A 24267-nucleotide genomic window follows, 5' to 3' on the forward strand; every position below is an offset into this window, starting at 1 on the left:
ATACATCGGACCATTCAAGATCGCTAAACAGATCGACGGGGTCACTTACAAACTGGAACTACCATGTCACTGCCGCATCGCACGCTCTTTCCATGTTTCCCGACATAAACCAGTCACCCAAGGTCCCTTAGCCACGGACTTGCCACCCGATACCCCTCCTGCCCCACTGGACATTGACGGTAGAATACAGTAGAATGGGAGGGATACAGGTCGGAGGAACAGTGCTGGGTTCCCACTCAGGACATCTTGGTCCTGAGCCATTGCACGGAATTTCATGCCAAACACCCAGAATGAATCATCCCGTGGTAGACCAAGACAGAACTTTGCTCCAGGACTGAGCCCTTTTGGGGGGGGGGTCTGTCATACCACCGCAAACCAGCAACTCCATTTCCCAGAATGCACCATGAACTACAAACATGGCTGACAACAACTACACTTCCCAAAAACATACATGGACATGGTTACGATTCCCAAAGTTCTAATTAGAGACACCTGTTTCCAATCACACACACATTCGCACTAGTTCTTTTTAGAGGCTCTCATTCACTCATCATGTTGCAAATTATATGCTCAGTTGCCTAGTGTCTCTGTCTATAACAAGCCTTTATACTGTGTCTGTTTATTCTGGTTTTTCGACTTTGCTCACGTTTATGATCTTGTGTCTTTGCCCTGCCTTGTTTTTACTGTTTGCCTGATTTTCTGATTTCTGCCTGTTAATGATTATTGACTTCTGCCTTATCCTGTGGACTTGTTGTTGTTATTGTTGTTGTTTTATTAAACTGCCATATCTGCACTTGCTTCTGTCTGCACCTCCATCTCGTGACATCTGCCAATTCCATGATAATTTCTTTGGCATATTCAAACCCTTTTTGTAGTAGTCCTTGGGCTGCAACTAGCATCCCAATGGTATTTATGGTTTCTAGTTTATCCTCCTTTCTTTTGTTTGGAGGCCTTAACACCATACATTTTTCTATATTGGAAATGCTCATGTTTTTTTCCAAGGGTTTTTTGGAGTTTTTTTTCTATTAATGAGTCACTAAGTTCAATGTCCCTTGCTGTTCTGACTAGTTCTGACCAACTGCCATTTAGCAGTTGCATTCCCTGAGTTGCTTCCCTGAGCTTCGTTAAACTCCTTCCCTCATTTCTAGTACCTTTTGGCTTTTTCTTTGGCTTCACATAAGCTTGAGGGCAGCTTTGTGATTAGTAATTTTGTTTTCCTCTGCGCTAGGGCTTCCTCTGAGTCTGAATGTTGGTAGTCTGGATATTTGGTTTCCTCTCCTGACTCTGAGTCTTACTCTAATTCAGTATCTCCCTCTCCAGGGACATACCAATGAGGAAAAGAGTGTCTATCATCCGATTGACCATTGCTGCTTCTGCTATTGGTTTTCTGGCTAAATGTTACTGTCTTGGTCGGTCTGGGTGTGTCTGGTTGGGCAAACTCATTGGTCAGGCCATCCTGTGTGTCCCTAGCTTGATCTGGAGAGAAATATTTATGGACTATTTCTGTTGTGGCTGCCATTTATTGTCTCATTAGAGCTGTAGCAGCGTGTGTAGCTAAGTCATTTGTAGAGGCCAGCAGTGAGAGTCTTAATTTTTTCGTTAACTCTTCTGCCAAGGCTATCTGTTGGGCAGATCCTGTGTTTATTGTTGTATAACAAGCTCCCACAGTACATCCTGGAGCTACCAGGGTGTCCCACATTTGCTCTTTGTAGAGAGGGACGTCTGTGAAAGGTATTCCTGGATATGTCATGCGTAAGCTAGTATCTTCCATTTGCACTTCAGTGTATCCTGTATGTATTTTATTGTTTACATTATAGAGGGGAATGGGTTTTCCTCCACCCTTTTTCCAGATCTTGAGGGGTCTCCAGCTCTCATTCCCTGTTCTTTGATACAGGTCTAGCAGGCCTAGTTCTTCTGTCGGTCTCCTGCTGAACTTGTTAGGGATCCCTCTATTATCAATTAATGGGAAAGGACTAATGGGGTTCCTAGATTTATTTCCTGGCCTATTGGGCCTAAGACCCATCTGGAGTAGGATGTTGATGGTGTTGGAGTCTCAAACCAGTTTCTTATTCTCCCACTTAAGGCCAAGGACTGGTTCCGCACTCCTTCTTTCTTTCGAGAGGTGGTCTTAAATTCTAGTGTTTCCTCCAGCAGGGCACTAAACTCAGCCATTACGATAGCATCCCCATCCTCTGAGTGTACACTATGGACTGATTATCCATCATCTTCAGGTTTCTTAAAGGGCACTCCTTTCACCTTAAGGGCGGTTCGGCACAGCTGGAAGAACTTAAACTTCCCACACCCATCGGAATGTCACACTTACTAAGTGAAGGTGTAATATGTCATCCTCCTGGAATACTTCTATCCGCATATCCCAGTGCCATGTAATGCCATTGGGGATTCTGAGCAGATAATTAGCCTGATCTATCTTAATAAAGTCATCGACTTCATCTGTTGTATAAGTCTGCTCTTCCTCATTCAATTGTTGCCATTTTATGTAGCAATTTACCACCACCTTAGATCCTTCATCCAACTCACCCATTATTATTATTATTATTATTATTATTATTATTATTATTATTATTATTATTATTATTATTATTTCTCTTACAACTATGGGTGATGGTGTTGATCTAGTTATTTTATTTAAGTATTCCTGGGACAGATAGTGATATTCCTGAATCTCTGGTGTAATTGAAACGAGATTCTCACTATTCTTTTCCTTTACCTCAGAATACTTTTCTATTTTGCGCTGGGATTAAGAAATATTTGAATAATTCTTATAATAAAATATTTTTCCTACAATTTAGTTTATTCACATGATTCTCCCTTGAGCCCCATGTTTGGCACCATGTAATCTTTTTCTTAATCCAAATCGATTAAGGCACAGATAAAATATGCTAGACAGTCAGGTACACCATAGGGAAGTGAATCCTCACCACTAGGGCTCTGGAGTCTTGAAAATTGGGGTCAAAGGTTCTTGTAGGTAATTCAGTTGGTTATTTGAAGAAGAAAATAATGAACTTTGTATATTTTTCTAACTCAAATAAACCACTTTATAAACAATGACTGGTCTTTTCTCGAAACTCCTCTCTCAAGGATTTGTTTTTATTAAAGGATAAAAAGCTGTTTAAGTAAAAGAAAATATTCAAACTTTAACAGAGATTAATTCCCTATTTAACAATAATTTGATCTACTTGTATTTGGTCCATAACACTAAAAGTACCAAGCTGGACTAGGAGTTGGACTAAACCCTATTGAGCATCTGTGGGGCATCCTCAAACGAAGGTGGAGGAGCACAAGGTCTCTAACATCCACCAGCTCTGTGATGTCGTCATGGAAGAGTGGAAGAGGACTCCAGTGGCAACCTTTGAAGCTCTGGTGAACTTCATGCCCAAGGGGGTTAAGACAGTGTTGGAAAACAATGGTGGCCACAAAAAAATATTGACAGTTTGGGCCCAATTTGGACATTTTCACTTGGGGTGTACTCACTTTTGTTGCCAGTGGTTTAGACATTAATGGCTGTGTGTTGAGTTATTTTGAGGGGACAGCAAATTTACACTGTTACACAAGCTGTACGCTCACTACTTTACATTGTAGCAAAGTGTCATTTCTTCAGTGTTGTCACATGAAAAGATATAATCAAATATTTTTAAAAAAATGTGAGGGGTGTACTCACTTTTGTGAGATACTGTACATGTACAACCCAAAGGCCAAAAAAGTTTGGAAGCTGTGTAAAATGTAAATAAATGTAAATATAAACAGAATGCAATGATTTGAAAATCTTATAAATGCATATATTCTTCACAATAGAACATAGAAAACTGAGTAAATGTACCATTTAAAAAAAAAATAAATAAAAATAAAGTAATTTTGAATTTCATAGCTGCAACACATGTCAGAAAAGTTGGGATGGGGCAACAAAAGGTTGGAAAAGTAAGTGTTACCAAAAAGAAACAGCTGGAGGAACATTTTTCAGTTAATTAGGTTAATTGGCAACAGGTCAGTAACATGATTTGGTATAAAAAGAGTATCTGAGAGAGGCAGAGTCTCTCTCAGAAGTAAAGATGGGATGGTATCTGGATGGATGCATATGTTGCTCTAAAACCTGTATATACTTTTCAGTATTGATGATGCCTTTTCAGATGTGCAAGCTGCTCATTCCATAGGCACTAATGCACCCCCATACCATCAGAGATGCAGGCTTTTAAACTGTACACTGATAAAAAAGCTGGATGGTCCCTATTCTCTTTAGTCCTCTTTATTTTAGAGGACGTGGCATCCAAGGTTTCCAAAAATAATTTCTAATTTTGATTCATCTGACCACAGAACAGTTTTCTAATTTGCCTCAGTCTATTTTAAATGAGCTTTGGCCCAGAGAAGATGCCAGCATTTCTGGATCATGTTCACATCTGGCTTCTTCTTTGCATTATAGAGTTTTACCCAGCATTTGTATATGGTACAGCAAACTGTGTTCACAGACAATGAGTTCTGGAGTTGTTTCTGAGCCCATGCAGTGATTTCCAAAAGAATCATGCCTGTTTTTAATGCAGTACCACCAGAGGGCCTGATGATCATGGGCATGCAATACTAATTTTCACCCTTGTCCCTTGCACACAGCGATTTCTCCAGATTCTCGGAATCTTTTGGTGATATTATGTACTGTAGATAATGAGATATTTATAGCCTTTGCAATTTTATGTTGAGGAACATTATTCTGATTATTCTGATATTAACCTCCAGCTGTTTATTTTTAGTAACACTTACTTTTCCAGCCTTTTGTTTCCCCGTCCCAACTATTTTGAGACATGTTGTGCCCAATGGGTTCAAAATTACCTTATTTTTTTGTTAAAATGTTACATTTAGTCACTTCAAACATTTGATATGTTTTTTTTTATGTTCTATTGTGATTAACATTAATTTATCAAATTTGCAAATCATTCTGTTTTTATTTACATTTTACACAGCGTCCCAACTTTTTTGGAATTGGGGTTGTATATATACTGTTTAACAGGGTTAGAAATCACACTTAAACATGAGTCTATCACATAAAGAATTGTGCTGGTGGGTCACATGACGCACAAGGGTATTTCATTGGTTACATAGATATTTCATATTAGCAAGATAAGCACAAGCATACCTGTGACATCTCTTATGTCTGTGCTAGCAGTTTAACATTAGTGAATTCTCACTTTGTGGCTAGCTTCTGAAACTCAGTTGTGCAAACATGCATGTCGGTTGCTGAGCTGAGACACTACATAACCTGTCTAAGCTGTTTATACCATAAATCATAATCATTTCTACTTCCTCTATGCTGTCTTTCTCTCCTGTTCTTGTGAAGTGTTTGAATGAGAGAGGCGCTTTATTAATCAGTATCCAAGAGCATTATATTTTAAGCATTGGAATTGTCACATAACATGTGCATGCAAAATTAGGAAACACGAATGTAAACTGAATTTGCAGTAGCGTTTCAAACGCATTGATCAATATGCTTGTGTAGACTTTACTGAAATGTGCGCTTGTGGTTTGACTCCGCATTCTGGGCTGGTGCACAGGTATAATTGTCAATAAGCTCTATCAATAAGCTATCATGAGACGTGATTCATGTCACAGTGTCTGCTACTAGATCTGTTGAAGATGCAGGTTCTGTTCATGTGTGCCAAGACATTTTAGAAATCCCGACTGGACATTTTTTAAGGCCATGTCTGGGATAAAGGGTATGTATTGTCACCCTATATACAGTAACAGTGATATGAAATTATTTAAACGGTGATTTTGGTCATATCACCCACCTCTAAGTCATTCATTCCCTACAGCATTTGACTTGCACTACTCAAAGGCATGTCCACACCCATCTCTTGTATTTTGTCAAACCACAAACTGTCACTGTGGTCTCAGCGCTTCGCCTGTGCCTATGCCAGCACTCTGAGCTCAATTGCTATGTCTGAAGTAAAACACGCCCCCTCATTACCATATGGACAAAGAAATGTAGAAATAATTAAATGTGAAAATAAATAAATGTAGAAATAAATAAATGATTCATAATTTTATCCTGCATTTAGTGTAGTATTATGTAGTTTGTCCTTAACTAATACTATGTTAAAGTAGCTTTTGATTTAAAGTACTACTCATAAAGTAGTCTTGATTTAGCAATTTTATTCCTCCATTTCTTGCAAAAATTATATTACTATTGTTGGTTCAGCTTAAATAGCACAACTCAGAGCCACTAACACAACTAAGATAGAACACATGCCATGGAACATTCTAGACACAATCACTTTCAGGTAAATGACTGCAATATTTGCCATTAAAATGCATGCTGAAATCAGTTATGCTGTTTAAGTTTAGCTTGTGATGTGTTATTTGTATGCTTTGATATTTGGCAAACGAAACATTAAATCATGCTCCCCATGAGCAGTCTGAGTGGGGAGTTTATGGACAGCCATGCAAGAGAGGTGCTGCAGTACAGCCAAGTCAACCAGACTGTTATTGTAGTATGAACTGTGAGAAAATGGAAGGAGCAGGACAGAGTAGTGGACCAGGCTGAGTCATGGCTATCACACAGAGCTATGGTGGGCACAGTTGCATCCAGACAAACAGGGCTCGGTAGCTTTACACTATTCATTCAGACATGCTAGGACAGAGCCCAAGGAAAGGACAACTGGTCCAAGAAGAAGTGAGAGTTGAAGAGTGGAAGATCTTCTGGTCTGAGTTGTGGCAGGCTGAGCCTTTCTGTATAAAGTTCCTAATCCAGTCTGTCTATGACATTTTACCAAGTTTATCCATCCTCTTCAGCTGGGCTCGGGCTGAATCACCAGCATGTCCTTTGTGTTTCAGAAAAAGAGAACTGAAGTAAATTCTGAGCTGCTGCCCCAAATAGCTGGGTGAGGGTTACTAATGACCAGGTGGCATGGCCAGGTGCTGAAGGAAATTGCCAACACCATCTGCAGCACCAGAGACCAGTGCAAGTGCCTCCAACCAGCAAGGCAGGCAATTGCCTTCATCAGAGCAGCAGAGAAGCCCAAGTGGTAGGCCATCTGAACCACCACAGACGCAGCAGAGAAGGCATCTAGATGGCTGTGGATCAAAAATAACAATCCTTGGATACATGCTACTTGGAAAGGGGTGTGATGTGTGCTGGTGTCATGTGCTAATGCATGTAAACTTCTAGTTGTGTTAGGTAGACATATTTATGGGGTGAAATCCATATGGAACCAGTGGTACTGAACATGCATTAATGGTGCCAGCGGAACTTCTCACAGCTTTAGTCACAGGGCAGGCCATTATGGCTCTGGCTGTGTTAGGGGGACATGTCTGAGTAGTGTTAGGTGTTATGTGAGGAATCCATATGGAACCAGTGTCAGTGAGCATGCATCAACAGTGCCAGAATGGGGCCTTCTACAGCCTTAGTCACTGGGGAGATCTATATGGCTTTGGTGGTGATAGGTGGACATGTCTGAGTGGTGTTAGGTGTGTCATGAGCAATACATACTGAACCAGTGGCACTGAGATTGCATTGATCATTTCAATGGGACTTGCTACAGCCTTAGTTACTGGGGAGGCAGTTATGGCTCTGGTTGTGTTAGGTAGACATGTCTAAGCAGTGTTATGTGTAACAAGAAATCCCTACAGAACCAGTGGCACTGAGCATGGATTAATGTTGCCAGTAAGGCTTGATATAGCCTTTGACACTGGGGTGCACTGTATGGATCTGTTGCATTAGACATGTGGACAAGGCTGATGGATGAGTGGGGTAATCTGTCGAATATAACATACTGGAACACAAACCAGGGCCTAGTCACACCTGGCAGTGGTAGCTCAGTTGTTAAGACATTGGACTTCTGACGAGAAGTTCATGAGTTTAAATCCCAGCACCACCAAGTTGTCACCGTTAGGTGACCTTGAGCAAGGCCCTTAACCATCAACTGCTCAGTTGTATAAATGAGATATATGTAAGTCACTCTGGATAAGGGCGTCTGACAAATGCCATAAATGTAAATGGCTGCGTCACCTGGGTAAGGGTGTCTGATGTTGAAAGACCCAAAACACCAGATGACTCCAGGTTACATCACTTATGATGATGTGTCCAATTGCATTATAAAACATATTTTAAAACCTTAATAAAACCTTGTCTTGTTTTAATAGAAGCTTATATAAGTAAACATGGTTCTCTGACAGAATGGAAAAAAAAACAGGACCGTTTCTTCAGAATTAATGGAGGCTGTATATTAAATTTGGGTTTAATATTAAAAGGGTCAATAACATGAATGGGTAGCACACTTTGACAGACAATAACAGACTAACAGAACAGACAATAACAAGTAGTACTCATAAATAGTGCCGATACCATACATTATTAAGAAGGATCTCAAAATATTAATATTGCTCCTTACAGGATACAGCTGAGCAGTTACATGCTAATGATACTGATTCCATGCAACAATTAATCAAGTTAATGGGAGAAAGCAAATCTTCATGTGTCCAAGTATACTTGTGCATTATTTCACATCCTTGAGAAAAGTTTTAACTTATTAATGTGGTTCCAGCGAACAATTGTCAATCAGGTCATGTTGTAGTGCTACCACCTACACTTTTAAGGTAAAACCACAAAGAGATCATTCTATATTACTCTGCAAAAAATTGTTCATGCTGTGTTTCATACCACCAAACTGCATATAATTATTTTTGTCAAATGCGCTGCTGAGCAGCAGAAAATCATACTGATATAGATATGCTCCATAGCATTTGTCTTTGCCCTGTCTGTGAATCACATTTGGCAGTGAATTGTCTGTTCACAAACAGATCAACTACTATTTTTTCTGGAGGTGTTCCACATTAGCTGAACTACCTCCTTGAATGTTTGCCAATTCCCAGGCACAGGCTGTTCCAAAACAGCATGTTTGCTATCTGACTGCATCAACTAGGTATGCCCAATTTCCCTCTTTGCAGGGAAATAACACATGTGTTGGACCAACACCTCAAGGTATGTTTACTTTATTACTCACACCCACCTTTCATAATATGACTGAAATTGCAAGGGGCTGCGAAAGTTCAACAATTCACAAGTTATGAATTAATGAATGTACAAAATTTCCTCACAAAATAAGATGCTGACTCAAACAATAGGTCATGTCTATCTTCAGGACAGTCAGCCTTGAAAAGTGTAGTAATAAATCATGTACTCTAATTGCCATCACCTAAGGCAGAGAGCCAGTGGGCACCCCAGAAGCTTCTGCAGCCCAGTACACCTCCATTTGTGTCTCCTGCCACCTTGCCACACATGACACTTATGAAGAAAATCTCCATGGATGACCCAGAGGCCTTCTATGGAGCTCTTCAAACATGCAGTAGCTGCGTGGGGGTGGGCGGAACAGGAATGGGCTCTGTAACCCTTTCAGCAGATGCCATCACAGACACACCTTGAGTATTCCAGCATCAAGAGGGTGCTTCTGCAGAGCATTAACTGGACACCTGAGGAACACCGCCGACACTTCCGGTCACTGCAGCTCCCCAAGGTCGGCCACCATTTCACTTACACGCGTCAGCTAAAGCACTCCTGTAGAAAGTGGTTGATGGCAGAGGAGCGAGACACAGAACAGGTCATTGAGCTGGTGGTACTGGAGCAATTATTTGGTCGTCTCCCAACAGGAATGGCGGAGTGGGTCCAGTGCCAACAGGCCATATTCCTGGATGAAGCTGTACAGCCAGTGGAGGATCACTTGGTGACGATCACTGATCCAGGCTTCTCTCATTTTCCTTGCTCTCTTCCTCTCTCTCCTACTCCTCCTTCTTGAAGGTGTGGTGTGTGCATGGGGATGTTCATGAATATCTGCTGGTTAGTTCTTGCCTCACCCATCCACTAATTCTTGGGCAATGGGTTTAGGCATTAGTGTGGGAAATATTTGTGGATGGGTCCTGCAGTAATGAGGCACTGTGTGGAATGGCAGGACCCTTTGAGGTCACACAGTGAGTTGGAATAGTCGAGTATGGGGTCAGACAAATAGATAGAGGTGATACATGTCAAATATATTACCTTAAGCTCCTTAAACTATGGAGAGAGGCATATCCTGTGGCTCTGACGATGGTGGTTCCAAAGAGGGAGGAGCTGGGACTGGAGGTAAGTCTAAAAAGTGCAACCTAAAGGCCCTTTCACACGTTAAATCGAAGCAAATCGCAGATGAATGGTGCTTTCCACAGAGCACAAAATGATTGATTGGCTTCGGCTAATACACGCCTGCACGATAGGTGGAACAGCCCACTATTCAGCTGATCTTCAGCTGATATTCAGGTCTATCGTCTTTGACAACTGAGAAGAAGAATCACTTAAATTTTGCCGCATAGCACCACAAGGCACTCAAACTGTTAAGAAGCACAGAAAAGATGAGCTTCTAGAGGATGACAGCAGTGATTGCATGGCCTCAAAAGAACCACTAAGACATTTGCTGGGAAATCTGGCATCCACTGAGGCACAGAACCTTCGAGTTCTTTGATAATGTATTTCAACGCCTGCTGGGCAAGTTAATTGGCAGTATGAACATGTGCACAATGGTCTGGGGGTGGTAATTAGCCTACCTGTCATATCACAGCAAACCAGAGACTACATTTCCCATCCTGCACGGCGCCCTACAAACATTAAACTGCTATACCTGCACTTGCTTCTGTCCTGCGCCCACATTACGTGACTGAATACTTTGCCTATAATATGGAAGCAGCAGGAAGGAGGAGGAGACTTCACGCTAGGGAAACCAAGCAAATCGTCCCAGCTGTGGATTCGGTCCAGTTTCCTCAGTGGACTGTCGTAGATCTCCCAGAGTTGTATGATGGGTTATCAGGCTACCCTGAATATTTTCTTGTTGACTGCCAAATCTATTTTGCAAGCCTACTGGACCCCAAGCCCGCCGAGAAGCAATGGCTAAGGTTCCTTTTGTCCCGGTGTTGTGGCCAAGCATGCCAGTGGGAACAGCGTCTAGTGGCTATGGGATCCAGGGGACTTGAGAATGTAACTCAGTTTGTGGAACTATTCGTGATGGTGTTCGGCATTTCAGAATCCTGGGCTGTCCCGGAGGATTTTTTGAGGGAGGACTGCCTCCGGTGGTGCTGTTCACCACCTATTATGAGCAGGAAAACTGGGTCACCTCCTCCTCAAAGGTCCTGACTAAGACCAACTATTTGGTCTCCTCTGCAGAGCTCCAGTCAGAGGTCAATGTGGCAACCTCATCTCCAGAGCTCCAACCTGAGACCCATGAGGTGGTCTCACCTGCCAAGCTCCAGTCGGAGGTTAAAGTGGTGCCCTCCTCCCCAGAGCTCCAGCATGAGATCCATGAGGTAGTCTCATATACAGAGCTCCAGCCAGAGGTCAACGAGGCGATCTCACCTCCAGAGCTCCAACCAACAGGTTCTGCTCACTCCTGAAGTTGACGTCACGACCAACCAAGTTATGCTCACGCCAGAGTCTGTTGACACAATCAATCAAGATCTCCTCATGCCTGAAACTGACGTCACGACCAACCAGGTTCTCCTCATGCCTGAAACCAACGTCAAGACCAACGAGGTTTTGCTCATGCTTGAAGTCGACATCACGATCAACCAAGTTATGCGCACGCCAGAGTCAGTTGACACGACCAACCAAGTTCTCCTTATGTCTGAAACCGACGTCATGAACAACCATTTTCTGCTCACACACGAGTCTACTGACATGGTCAACCAAGTTCTGCTCACACCCGAGTTTGCTGACACGGCCAACCAAGTTCTGTTCACTCCCAAATCTGCTGACACGGCCAAGCAAGCTCTGCTACCGCCCGAGTCTGTTGACACGGAAACCAAACTCTGCTCACGCCTGAGTCTGCTGACACAACCAACCACATTCTGCTCACGCCTGAGTCTGTGGACACAGCCAACTAAGTTCAGATGGCAGAGTTGATAGAGGACAACGTGCCACCTTCCTGCTCCGCTGTGGACGACGCTCTGCCTTCCTGCTCAAATGAGAATGTCGCTCCACCTTCCTGCTCCACTGAGGATGTCGCTCTACTTTCCTGCTCCGCTGAGAACGTCACTCCACACTTAAGAAGGGCTGACGAGATGGCCCACCAAGTCAAGCACCCATCTAAAGCTGACGACACAACTTCCCAATCCTGGGTCTTGCCTAATGACCTTGGTGAACCAGCCCCAGGCCCATGTCTGCTCCTTGGCTCCTCGAGCAACCTGCTCCTTATCAGACAATGCCTGCATTGGAACCTAAGGGGCTGTGAAGACATTTTGCCCAGAGGGCCAGGACCGCCGGCGGAGGAAGTGTATTTTGGTGTTCTGTCATATCACAGCAAACCAGTGACTACATTTCCCATCCTGCTCGGCGGCCTACAAACATGGTCGCCATGGACTGAAATTCCCAGAACACTCACATTCACTCTAATCACACACACCTGCATCCTATTCACAGCACTCACAACCACAAATATAAGGCCCTGGTTCTACACAATGACTTTGCAAAGTATTATGCTCAGTCTCTGTCATACTTCCAAGCCTTGTCTCATGTTTGCTTTTCTCGTTATAGACTTTGTTTACCCTGTTGACCTCGATTCTCTGCTCCGCCTTGTTTAGCCTGTCTGCCTGATCGTTTGACCCAATCTTGCCTTGGACTTTGTTTTCTGCTTGATCCTTTGTACTCCTTATTGTTTTATTAATCTGCCATACCTGCACTTGCTTCTGTCCTGTGCCTACATTACGTGACACTACCCAGTGTCTCTTATTGTATACAATTACAGCTGCACTGTTTAAAATTTTGTTAAATAAACTTAAACTTGACTTTTATCATTATTCATTTGTCTTCCTTTGTGTTCCTCATTTGCCTACCTGTATTCCTTGGTCATAAGCATCCCCTCATTCAAGTACCAATCTTTACAATAATAGCAAACATCTTTGAAAAAGGCTTGGCTTTGTGTATTAGCATCAGCTTATCCTAACGTACAAAAAAGAGGGCAACAGGTGCATGTCAGGACCAAAACTAACGCTTTAACTTATTTCAATAAAATGTGAAATATAAACATTAAACTACCAAATAAACATTTTCTGGTGCATCTTTGACCCATTTTGTGTTTTTTTGAACAGCACCATCAAGCTGTTTTAATATGAAAAAAAAGTGGGGGGGAGCTTTAGGGTTAGTGTCTGTGGGTGCTCGGTGGTATGACACAGGAGATTATTGAGCAAATGGATAAATGTCTGGATGTCCACTCAGCTTCATGTAAGACCTGAGGAAAATGAATTTTTACTGAAGACTGCTTTGATGGGGGAAATCTTCTAATAACTGGTGCCAAGCTTTGCAGGAATAAACTAATGTCGTCTTCCCCGCATTGCTCTCTGCATTCCTCTCTCACTCTGTCTCTAGCCTCGTTAGCTGCCAGGTGTCTTTCCACATAGTTTGCTGTCTCTGGCCGCCTTTTTTTAACGACTTGACAGAACAGGCTCTGAACTTGTAGTGGAACCCCCAGAAGTACACGCTCACGCTCACTGCCATCTTCCAATTCACCACCACACTCCTCAATATTGTTGTGAACACTGTGTTACAATCATGCATTGTGAATGACCATGACACTCCATAAGTTATCTAGGCATTATAAAAACCTTAGTGTTTTGTATAAAGGTTTCATTGTGGTACTAAGTGCATTTGTTGTTCAAAAATTTTATACGATTCATGCTTATTGTACATAAATACCATTGTTTATTCCTTAATGGTTTTGTAGAAGCAGCAAGGAACTCATCTTCATAAATCATCTTCATAAATTTCCACGTTTTTTTTTTTGGGAGCCTGCCCACTATGACACATCCTGATCTTCTCTTTTTTCCTCATGTATGCATCTTGTATGTTTTTCCATTTGGCTTTAACTTCGGCCGCTGCACAACATACAACAGTAAATTAAGATAAATAAAGTTTGGTACTACATCAGAAACATGAACTATCTATAATGCTTATGAATTTAATAAGATATTAAACTCACTATCAATTCCCATTTTCTCTGCAATTCCTTGTCACAGAATCTGTTTTTTGACAATGTTTTTGTAGTCGGTGTGACTTTTGTCAAAAAGTGCTCTGTTCTCAGACACCAATGATAACAAGAACTCTACATCCATTCTCTTCTCTCTTCCGGGAATACTTTTCTTCTGTTTTTACACTGGTTTTCAAAACAGCTTTCTGTGCTATAGTGCTAGCAATCTTGCCCTTTTGTGCAACAGCAGTGGCTCCAGGCATGTGATCTAAAGCTGAAATCTAATTGGACGGCCCGTTTCATCATCGGGTGACAGGGGAAAAAACAGGAGGTTGCAGGAGGAATTTTCCGATGCAGTTTCGCTTCTACCTGGTCGCAGGGACCTCATAGAGCACCACATTGAGACTCTTCCAGGTTTGGTTGTACACAGCTATCCATACTGGTTACCTGAACACACAAAAAATATGGTTCGGGATGGATTCAAGGCTATGCTCAAAATGGGAGTAGTCAGGGAGGCCCACAGTGACTGGATCAGCCTGATGGCTGATGGTCTTGGTGCCCAAGACCGATGGATGGGTCAGTCCGTTTTTGTGTGTACTTTAGAAAGGTCAATGTGGTGTCTAAATTTGACGCATAGCCGATGCCTCGCATTAATGAACTGCTTGATAGGTTAAGCGCAGTTTGCTTTTATTTGACACTGGATTTAACCAAGGGTATTGGCAGATTCTCTTGAGTCCAATGTCTTGCAAAAAACAGCCTTTTCCTCTCCATTTGGGTTCATCAGTTTGTCAACATTCTGTTTAGATTGCTTGCTTTGGTTTGCTGCCTCTCAAGTCTTCCTCTAGATATTCACACACCAGGGATCTAGAACAACATTATGAAGAAATGAAGGCTTAGAGAGCAATCCTTCCACATTCCTCTATTGGGAATAAAGTTAGGGCTGGAGTGGAGAGAGAAGATCCCATTCTTTTATTAACTCCTCTTTTATGGTTACACATTTTCTCTCACTCATTCTCTGTCTCTCACTTTCAATCCCAACAAATGGCAAGTATCCTATGTGCATGCCTAATACCAAAACAGAGTATTCTGACTGATAGAATGTGTGTTATATTTTACTGAACACAGAGAAAAGCCACAACATTTATTAGCTTTGTATTTTTAACAGGGATCAGGAAGTTTATTTGACATCCCATTTGTTGGATAGCCATGTCATACTTCTTATTAGAGTATCACTTATTAGATTAATTGTGGTAAACTATTCTATGCAGATTCAGCGCTATATTAATATTGATTAACTTCTTATTTTTCTCCAAATGGTTAAAGATAATTTGTACTATTTGAAACTGTTATGAAACAGAGGGATAGACAGGAAGTAAGTGCAGGAGCACTGTCTTTATTAATAAATCAATTAAACAAACAAGCAACCACAGGAACGCGGTCTATGCGGAGTTAGCAAGAAAACATGGGACTAGAGTCGAGGCAGGAAACAGGACAAGAAAACAAAGACCGCTTAACATGCTAAACTTAGAGGCTACACCGTTAAGGCTGCTGTTTCTCACACAGGTATCTCAACTACAAATATCGCGCCACGTGCGCATAGACCCAAGGGGTTTAAATACCCAACATAATTAATCTAAATCAAAGACACCTGGGTTAAATCAAGGACATCCTCAAACAGAAACTAGAACTCGGGCAGAAAGCGAATGAAAACAAAACAAAGTCATGTGACCAGTCCGGAGCTGTGCCACAGTGCCATCTGCTGGCCGTGGTGTAACAGAACCGCCCTCCAAAGGGTGCTCCTCCCGGAGCACCAAGAACCCCCCTCCAAAGGGGGTCCCGGGCCCCTGTGCGAGCTGTCTCTCCCTGCCTCCGTCGGGCAGTAGAGGGTTGGAGCAACACCCCCACCAGGGTTGAAAGTCGGAGCTCCGCCCCCGGCAGCTCTGGAATGCAGGGCGCCGCTCCCGGTGCCCCCGGCGGCACTGGAATTCTGGGCATCGCCTACGGTGGCTCTGGAATGCAGGGCGCCGGCTCTGGAATCGGGGCATCGCCCCCGGCGGCACTGGAACAGGAATACTGGGCGCCGCTTCGACGGCACTGGAACGCTGGGCGCCAGATCTGGAATGCAGGGCGCCGCCTCCGGCGGCTCTGGAACTGAAATTCTGGGCGCCGCCCCCGACGGCACTGGAACGCTGGGCGGCCTCCTCGGCCGTGCAGGGCAGCGGGACGGCCTCCTTGGCCGGGCAGGGCAGCAGGACGGCCTCTTCGGCGTGCATGAGCTCCACGGTCGAGACCTCCCCGTAGGCCTCAAGCTGTAGCTCTGAGGTCGCCATGTTAAACAGGCAGGAGCTCCACAGCTGAGGCCTCCCCGTAGGCCTCACGCTGTCACTCTGCTGTCACACTTGCCCCCCCCCCAAAAATAGTTCTGGGCTAGCCTTCCGCTCTTGAGTAGGCAGCGTGACTGGAGCTCCCTCAGGGCAGCAAGGTGGAGTGTTGTTCCGCTCCAAGAGACAGGGGCGAAGCGCTTCCTCCACGACACGGAGCAACTGGTCTACTTCTTCCATCCGCTGCTTAAACCGCAAATCCTCCTGCTGCCTCCATAGCGCAGCTTGGTGTGCCCCCCGCTGCTTGCGCTGCCAGGCGTAGTACTCCTCCCTTGTCGGGAAGTTCCAAAAATAAAGAAATTTTCGGACTCCGGGCTCTCCTGCTACTTCCATTGTGGGCGCGATATTCTGTTACGAACAGAGGGATAGACAGGAAGTAAGTGCAGGAGCACTGTCTTTATTAATAAATCAATTAAACAAACAAGCAAACACAGGAACGCGGTCTATGCGGAGTTAGCAAGAAAACATGGGACTAGAGTCGAGGCAGGAAACAGGACAAGAAAACAAAGACCGCTTAACATGCTAAACTTAGAGGCTACACCGTTAAGGCTGCTGCTGCTTCTCACACAGGTATCTCAACTACAAATATCGCGCCACGTGCGCATAGACCCAAGGGGTTTAAATACCCAACATAATTAATATAAATCAAAGACACCTGGGTTAAATCAAGGACATCCTCAAACAGAAACTAGAACTTGGGCAGAAAGCGAATGAAAACAAAACAAAGTCATGTGACCAGTCCGGAGCTGTGCCACAGTGCCATCCGCTGGCCGTGGCGTAACAGAAACTTGTATTCAGCCTCAGAAGACAATAAAAGTTACTTGAAATTACTTTTATTAGCTTTATAGACATGCTCCAAAATTTTTAATAATGTTATGTTATACAGCATATAATAATGATTATTATAATTAATTATTATAATCTATATACCATGTTGATATTTCTGTAAAGCTGCTTTGAGACAATGTCTATTGTAAAAAGCGCTATTCAAATAAAATTGAATTGAATTAATTATATTGATAATTCCCTTAAATAGTTCTAGTAACTAAAATTGCATTATGTAGTGTTCCTTTTAATGGCTCCTGCATGATTTTAACTGTTTTATGATTTAAATGTTTATGAGGCAAGACTACATGCAGCCATATATATTTTCAGTGATTGGTAATCTACTATAGTGGTTTTCAAATCAGTCTTCAGGATCCTCAGTTGGTCCAAATGTTTTTTGCTTTATCCCAACTCACACAACACAGAGATGTGAACCTTCTGGGGTGTCCAGAGGACTAGTCTGAGAAGCACTGATTTACTGTATTTATGTTTTCATACCACATCTCTCTTCTTTTTTTTTTAAGGGCAAGAGCTGCACTCCTTTTAGACCAACAGCACCACAAGAGAAAAAAAAAAACCTTATTAGCTCCCTAGCTGCACCAATAAATATATTTGAAAGTAGCTATTATAATTGCTGCAGGGTTGCTGAAATATTTGTTGACAGATTTTGGAGTAAAATCAATTGAGTCAAATTGTTTAACATTTATTTAAATATATTTTGAATAATAATGAAAACAAGTTGTTACATTCATATAATAGATTTATTACTTATAATTAGATGTGATTAGAGTATTGTTTGTCCGTTTGATAAATAGTTTAACAGAATCAAAAGTCTGGCTCTTTTTTTATTTATTTTTTATTTATTTTATTTTTTTAGATTTATAGCTTCCTAGTACAGTGGTATCCATTCTTGCTTATGAAGATGGAGCAGGAGATCTCTAAAGTGCAGAGGACAATGTCTGACCTGGAGTCAGTCCTCCAGCAGAAGGATGTTGAGCTGAAAGCCTCTGAGACCCAGCGAAGCATCCTGGAGCAGGATCTGGCCACCTATATCACAGAGTGTAGCGTGGGTTTATATTTACACAGATCATGCACAGTCCATCATTTTCAAATCATATGGTATTATATCTAAATCATGACATTTGAATGTTTTGTGTGTAGAGTTTGAAGCGCAGTTTGGAACAAGCTCGTATGGAGGTCTCTCAGGAGGACGATAAAGCTCTGCAGCTGCTCCACAACATCCGTGAGCAGAGCAATAAACTGCAGGAGATTAAAGAACAGGTAGAGAAAGACTTCACATAATCCTCATATAGTACAAATACACTTTAAAGTGATCTTTAGTATATGCTTCTAAAGTGCTCTGATAGTACAGTTTCTATATATCTCCAAATTATGATCTTAGCTTATCTGGAGTAACTGATGAGTATGTTTAGGTTCTGAAGTTAGGTGAAGATAATGTTTGCCACTGTTTCTCAACTTAGTCCTTTGGACTCAACAGGCGATCCATGTTTTAGCTCTATTCCAGCTCCCCGCACATCTGTACCATTATGGACACTGAATGTATGCAGGTGTTCTACAAGCTATGATAATGCAAAGATGAGGACTGTATGTTGGGGCCAGAAACTGACTGCACTACACTAGGAGTGAGGAAAGTGCACTACAATTAACGTCACCTTAGTGAGTGAACATATCTAGTATATTGATCTAGTATTTCCTAATATAAGATTAATAACAATAACAAAACAAATACAAGATTATTAAACCTATTTCTTCACATTTTAATTAATTTCAAGTAATTTTAAGCATTTATTTCTAGAAAGAAACTAAATTATCTGCCAATTGAGACTAACTGAAGTAACAAAGAATGTCTAGAAATAGGATTCATAGTCTTATATTTGGTTTATTGTAATTTTATGAAAGCAAATACTATATACATTTGTAATATATTAAAGATATTTTTATTTTTTTAAATTTGTTAAATGCTAGTGTACCTATGTGTCAACCAACAGTAATCAAATACAGTCGTGCTTAAATAATTTATAGGAATTACTCTTGTAATGTGTAGTATTGCAGTTGTACTTTAGTGTGAGATGTTTTTCATTAGGTTACATTGTATGTAATTTTCATCATATGCAGGGGTGTTGTAAAGGGAGAAGGTATGGATGATCCCAAGACAAGTAGACAGGGGACACAAAAGAATAAAAAGTGTCCTTTCTGCTGGTTGTCACATCACAGCAGTCCACACACTCAATCTCCCAGCGAGCACCACAGCCGCATTGGACTTCACTCCCCAGAACACACACACACACACCCACTCTCAGTCATCGAGCTTCTGATTTAACACACCTGTGTCAATTAGCCTCACACACACAAGTACTCCTTAAAAGAGACTTTCATTTGTTCATCCTCTGCAAAGTATATGGTCAGCTTATCGTGTGTTATGATGTTATCAAGCCATATTTCTACTGTGTTTGTCTTCTCTGGGTTAATCTTGTTTCTGTCCACAGTTCCTGTGTTTATTGCCTGACCTAGTTTATTCTGTTTGCCGATCACCTGACTTTTTGTCTGTTTTTTTGCCACGAGTTTGTTCAGTGTTTTGGATTGTTTACCTAATTTTAATTAAACTGTGCGACCTACACTTGCATCTGTCTCAACCTCCATTTTGTAAAACTGGTGCTATGGCTACATGATGTTGTTGCAGTTGTTACATGAGCTTGTTACAGTACAGTACGTGTTAGTTAATTTTATGTGCACTGGTTAGAGCTATTGACAATATTACATTTGCGCACACACATCTTTAGAGTGTTTTGGACCCATTGTCATTGGTTACACTGTATGTGTTTTTTTTTTTGCTATTAGTGTCAGCTTCCTGCAGTGCATGTGTTAATTTAATGCACACCAGGAGCAACACATTTGTTCCTTCAGCAGATTTAAAGGCACATGGCACATACTGTGCCCTGTACAAATGCCCATGTAATGTTACCTACTGAAGCTATGGCTTCTAAACAAAACTGAGCTCTTGTTTCTTTATTACATTTCACTCTAGGAAATAGTGATGCACATGGGGCATGGCGTGTTAGTTTATACCATACAAATTTATTAGTATTCCATATGCAGAAAAGGGGAGAGCTAATAGAAAAATACAAACTGCTCTCAGACACAGTTCTGTTCCTTCAACTCTGTGTTATTGCACTCTGGTTTCCATGGCAACAAAAAATGAGGAGGCAGGCATGGCATGCTGGCAAAAGGGCTTCAGTTAGTTGCATTCAGCATTTCAGCTAGATTAACCATTTACCTTCTGTACTTATAAAAATATCTGATGACAGAGAGTTAATGAAGCTTTTACTTATCCTTTCCCAGTCGTATGGGAAAGGATAAGTAGAAATCCAGTAAAATGAATATGTATTAAGTATTCTGTGTTATACTTTAAGTGTTTGTGAAGGCAAAATACAGCATTATTCTTGAATGGCACTGTCCACATTATCTGTTTTCAGTTTTAAGCTGATCTGTTTAGAAAACCAAATTCACAAGCAATTAATTATCACACATAATTATGTTTGAAGTGCTTGACTGTGGTGTTTTGCCAAGCTAATATCATGCCTGGACTAATTTTTCATTGTAATGCCTGGACAAGCATGCCTGGACAAACACGGCATTGAGAGCTATTTGGTTTTGTTAGCATTAACGGGTCTCTGGTGAACTTTTTATGGTTTGTGTACATGTTTTTTGTAAGTTTTGATTTTTTTTGTTTGTTTGTTTAGCCACACTTTCTATATACTGTATATAATAGACCTCCTGTAGGAGTTGTTTGCACAGCAGAGAAATTATCTTGCTATTTATAATTAAATGTTCAGGTCAGATGAGAGGATTTACACAACCAGACTATGTTGATGTATCTTGTCTATGGCAAGCCACTCAGCATTTACTTGCATATGTGCATGTTCAGTAGGTTAAATATGGAAATTGGCTGTAATTTCACTTGCCTTACAAATGTTTTCTTTCTTTATTTGTGTTGTAATTATAGTGCCTCCAAAAAGTGTTCACCTCCCAATTATTATTTCTCATTTTGCTGTATTGCATAAAATTTAAGTAGAGAGTGGCATATTTCTTCTCATTTTGTAGTGATCCTCTGCAGAAATTTAATTAAATAGAGTATTTAGATGTTCTTAGAATTCTTTTAAAAATAAAAAGTATAAAACTACATAATTGATAAGTATTCACACCCCTTTCCTTTAACAGTCTAAATTAGGACTAGTATTTAATTTTCAATAACTCACATTAAATATGTTACACAGGGTACAGCTCTGTTAATTTTTTAATCCATCTGTGTTCAAGTGTTAAAAAATATCTCTGATTTGGTGGGGGGGGGGGGGGTGTATGGAGGCTTAGTGGTTAGCACGCTTGCCTTGCACTTCCAGGGTTGGGGGCTCAATTCCTGCCTCCTCCCTGCATGCACATAGCCCACATCAACCCCCCCCCCCCCCCCCCCCCCTTTCCGGCCACTCCAGCCCAAAGACATGGCCTGTAGGCAGATTGCCATTTCCAAATTGTCTATATATAGTGTGTGAGTGTGTGTGCAATTGTGCCCTGCAATGGGCTGGCTCCCCATCCAGGGTGTCCCCAGCCCCATGCCCAGTGGGATAGGATCCAGGCACCCTGCAACACTGTGCAGGATAAGTAGTACAGAAAATGCATTTTAGGAGGTCTTACAGCAAAAATGGCGGATCAGAACAGTCCGCCTGTCAGGAAGACCAAGGGACTGCCCATGAAGCTTCAGGATGGAGTTATTAGGAAGAAAAAAGATTTAAGAAGGTTATTAAAACATTGGTAAAGCTTTAAAAAGGTTTATGTTTTGTACTGGCCAAGTCAAAGCCCAGACTTAAATCTAATTGAAAAGGGTACCTACTTTCTGGAGGCACTTTATATTTCAGTAGCTACTTCTACCATTTTCTTGCTTAAGCAATAGAACCTTTTGTGCGTCTCTTCATCCCATCATCTACAGCCCATTCTGAAAGAATTGGAACAGCAAGACCCTTTTTTTGCTATATACTGAAGATTTGGTTTTGAGATCAAAAGATGAACATGAGATGATAGATCAGAATTTCAGCTTTAGTTTTCTGATATATAGATCAAGATGTGTTAACAAAAGACTACATTTGTTGTTAAAATGTATAAATCAAAATGAAGACCAGTGAGCTGTCTATGGGAGAAAAGCAATCCATTTTGAAGATGAGAAAAGAAAGAAAATCAGTCAGAGCCACAACTGCACAATCATTGCCAATTCAACAATTTGGAATGAAAGAAACCAAGGGTGATCTAACAACCAGACACTGAACTATTATAATCCACCATTTGAAGAAGACCAGAAATACACTGATCAGACATAACATTAAAACCACTGAAGTGAATAACATTGATTAACTCATTACAATGCCACCTGCCAAGGGGTGGGACATATTAGGCAGCAAGTGAACAGTTAGTTCTCAAAGTTGTTGTGTTGGAAGCAGCAAAAATGGGCAAGTGTAAGGATCTGTGTGACTTTGACAAGGGCCAATTTGTGATGACTAGACTCCTAGTTCTGAGCATCTCCAAAATGGCAGGTCTTGTGGAGTGTTCCTGTTATGCAGTGGTTAGTACCTACCAAAAGTGGTCCAAGGAAGTACAACAGGTGAACTGGTGACATCTTGGACATCCAAGATTCACTGATGCACATGGGGAGTGAAGGCTAGTCTGTCTATTGAGCTATTGCAACACAAATCGCTGAAAAAGTTAATGATCCTGTGATAGAAAGGTGTCAGAAAACAGTGCATCACAGCTTGCTGTGTATGGGACTGTGTGGCCACAGACTACTCAGAGTGCCCATGATGACTCCTGTCCATCACTGAATGTGCCTACAATGGGCATGTGAGCATCAGAAATGGACCATGGAGCAATGGAAGAAGGTGGCCTGGGCTGCTGAATCATGTTTTCTTTTCCATTGTGTGTACGGTTGGGTGCATGTGGAACAAGGATGCATTATGGGAAGAAGGCAACCCAACAGAGGCAATGTGATGATCTGGGCAATGTTCTTCTGGGAAACCTTGTAATTTATGTAGATGTTACTTTGACATGTACCACCTAACTAAACATTGTTGCAAACCAAGTACACCCCTTCAAGCCAACGATATTCCCTTATGGCATTGGTGTCGTTCAGCAGGATAATGCACCCTGTCACACTGCAAAAATTGTTCAGCGTGAAAAAGAGTTCAAGGTGTTGATTTTACCTCCAGATTCCCCAGATTTCACTCTGATTGAGCATCTGTGGGATGTGCTGGACAAACAAGTGCAATCCATGAAGCAACACCTTGCAACTTACAGGACTTAAAGGATCTGCTGCTAATATTTTGGTTCCAGATACCCAGGCTTGGGGAGTAACGGAATACATGTAAGGGTGTTATGTAATCAGGATACAAAAAACTGGTAACTGTAATCTGTTACAGTTGCGTCAAAAAAACCCCCAAAGTAATCAGATTACAGGTACATTTTGTAAAAAAATAAAATAAAAAATAAATAATAATAATAATAATAAAGGAATACCATAAGGATTACATTTTTTTTTTTCATTTAAAACCAAAGAAGTTAAACTTTTCCAGGGCTCCAGACTGCGCATAAAACAGTCACATTTCCGACCAAAAATATTAATTTGCGAATTATATTTTTTGCTGAGATCGCCACTGAATACAAAAGTTTACACGTCATGATTTAAAAATGTGCATGCAATATCTTTGTAATTGTGTGTTCTGTGAGGAGTAGCCTATCACATAATTTGTTGTGTTGACGTAATAAAATGAGACGCTGCGCATGAAAGTTTTAGTGGGGGGGCAGATTCACTGAGTTCCAATTCATCCAGAGCGCCAAAATACGCAAGGGGTTAGCGAGGATCAGTTTTCCGCATCAGAAAGACATGTCAAAATGAAAAATATCAGAGTTTTTCAAACAGTCCTCATCTCCGTTGAGTACCAATATTGATGGCACACCTGCTAATAAAAAATGCAGGCTCCAGTTGTGCCAACATGAAAGAGAGATAGAACACAGAGGATCAT

General features: G+C 41.5%; 1 protein-coding gene across 1 annotated transcript in view; it reads left to right on the forward strand.

Annotated features, from left to right (window-relative positions):
* LOC108265536 (citron Rho-interacting kinase) overlaps positions 1-24267 on the forward strand; it is a 139162-nt gene that overhangs the window by 19325 nt on the left and 95570 nt on the right. Inside the window, exons 2-3 of the mRNA XM_017467973.3 lie at positions 18063-18251; positions 18347-18466. Of these exons, the coding sequence (XP_017323462.1) occupies positions 18102-18251; positions 18347-18466 (270 nt within the window). The 5' untranslated portion in view covers positions 18063-18101. The remainder of the gene's footprint in view (positions 1-18062; positions 18252-18346; positions 18467-24267) is intronic.

Source organism: Ictalurus punctatus, chromosome 5 (genome assembly GCF_001660625.3).
Source record: "Ictalurus punctatus breed USDA103 chromosome 5, Coco_2.0, whole genome shotgun sequence".
Taxonomy (NCBI): domain Eukaryota; kingdom Metazoa; phylum Chordata; class Actinopteri; order Siluriformes; family Ictaluridae; genus Ictalurus; species Ictalurus punctatus.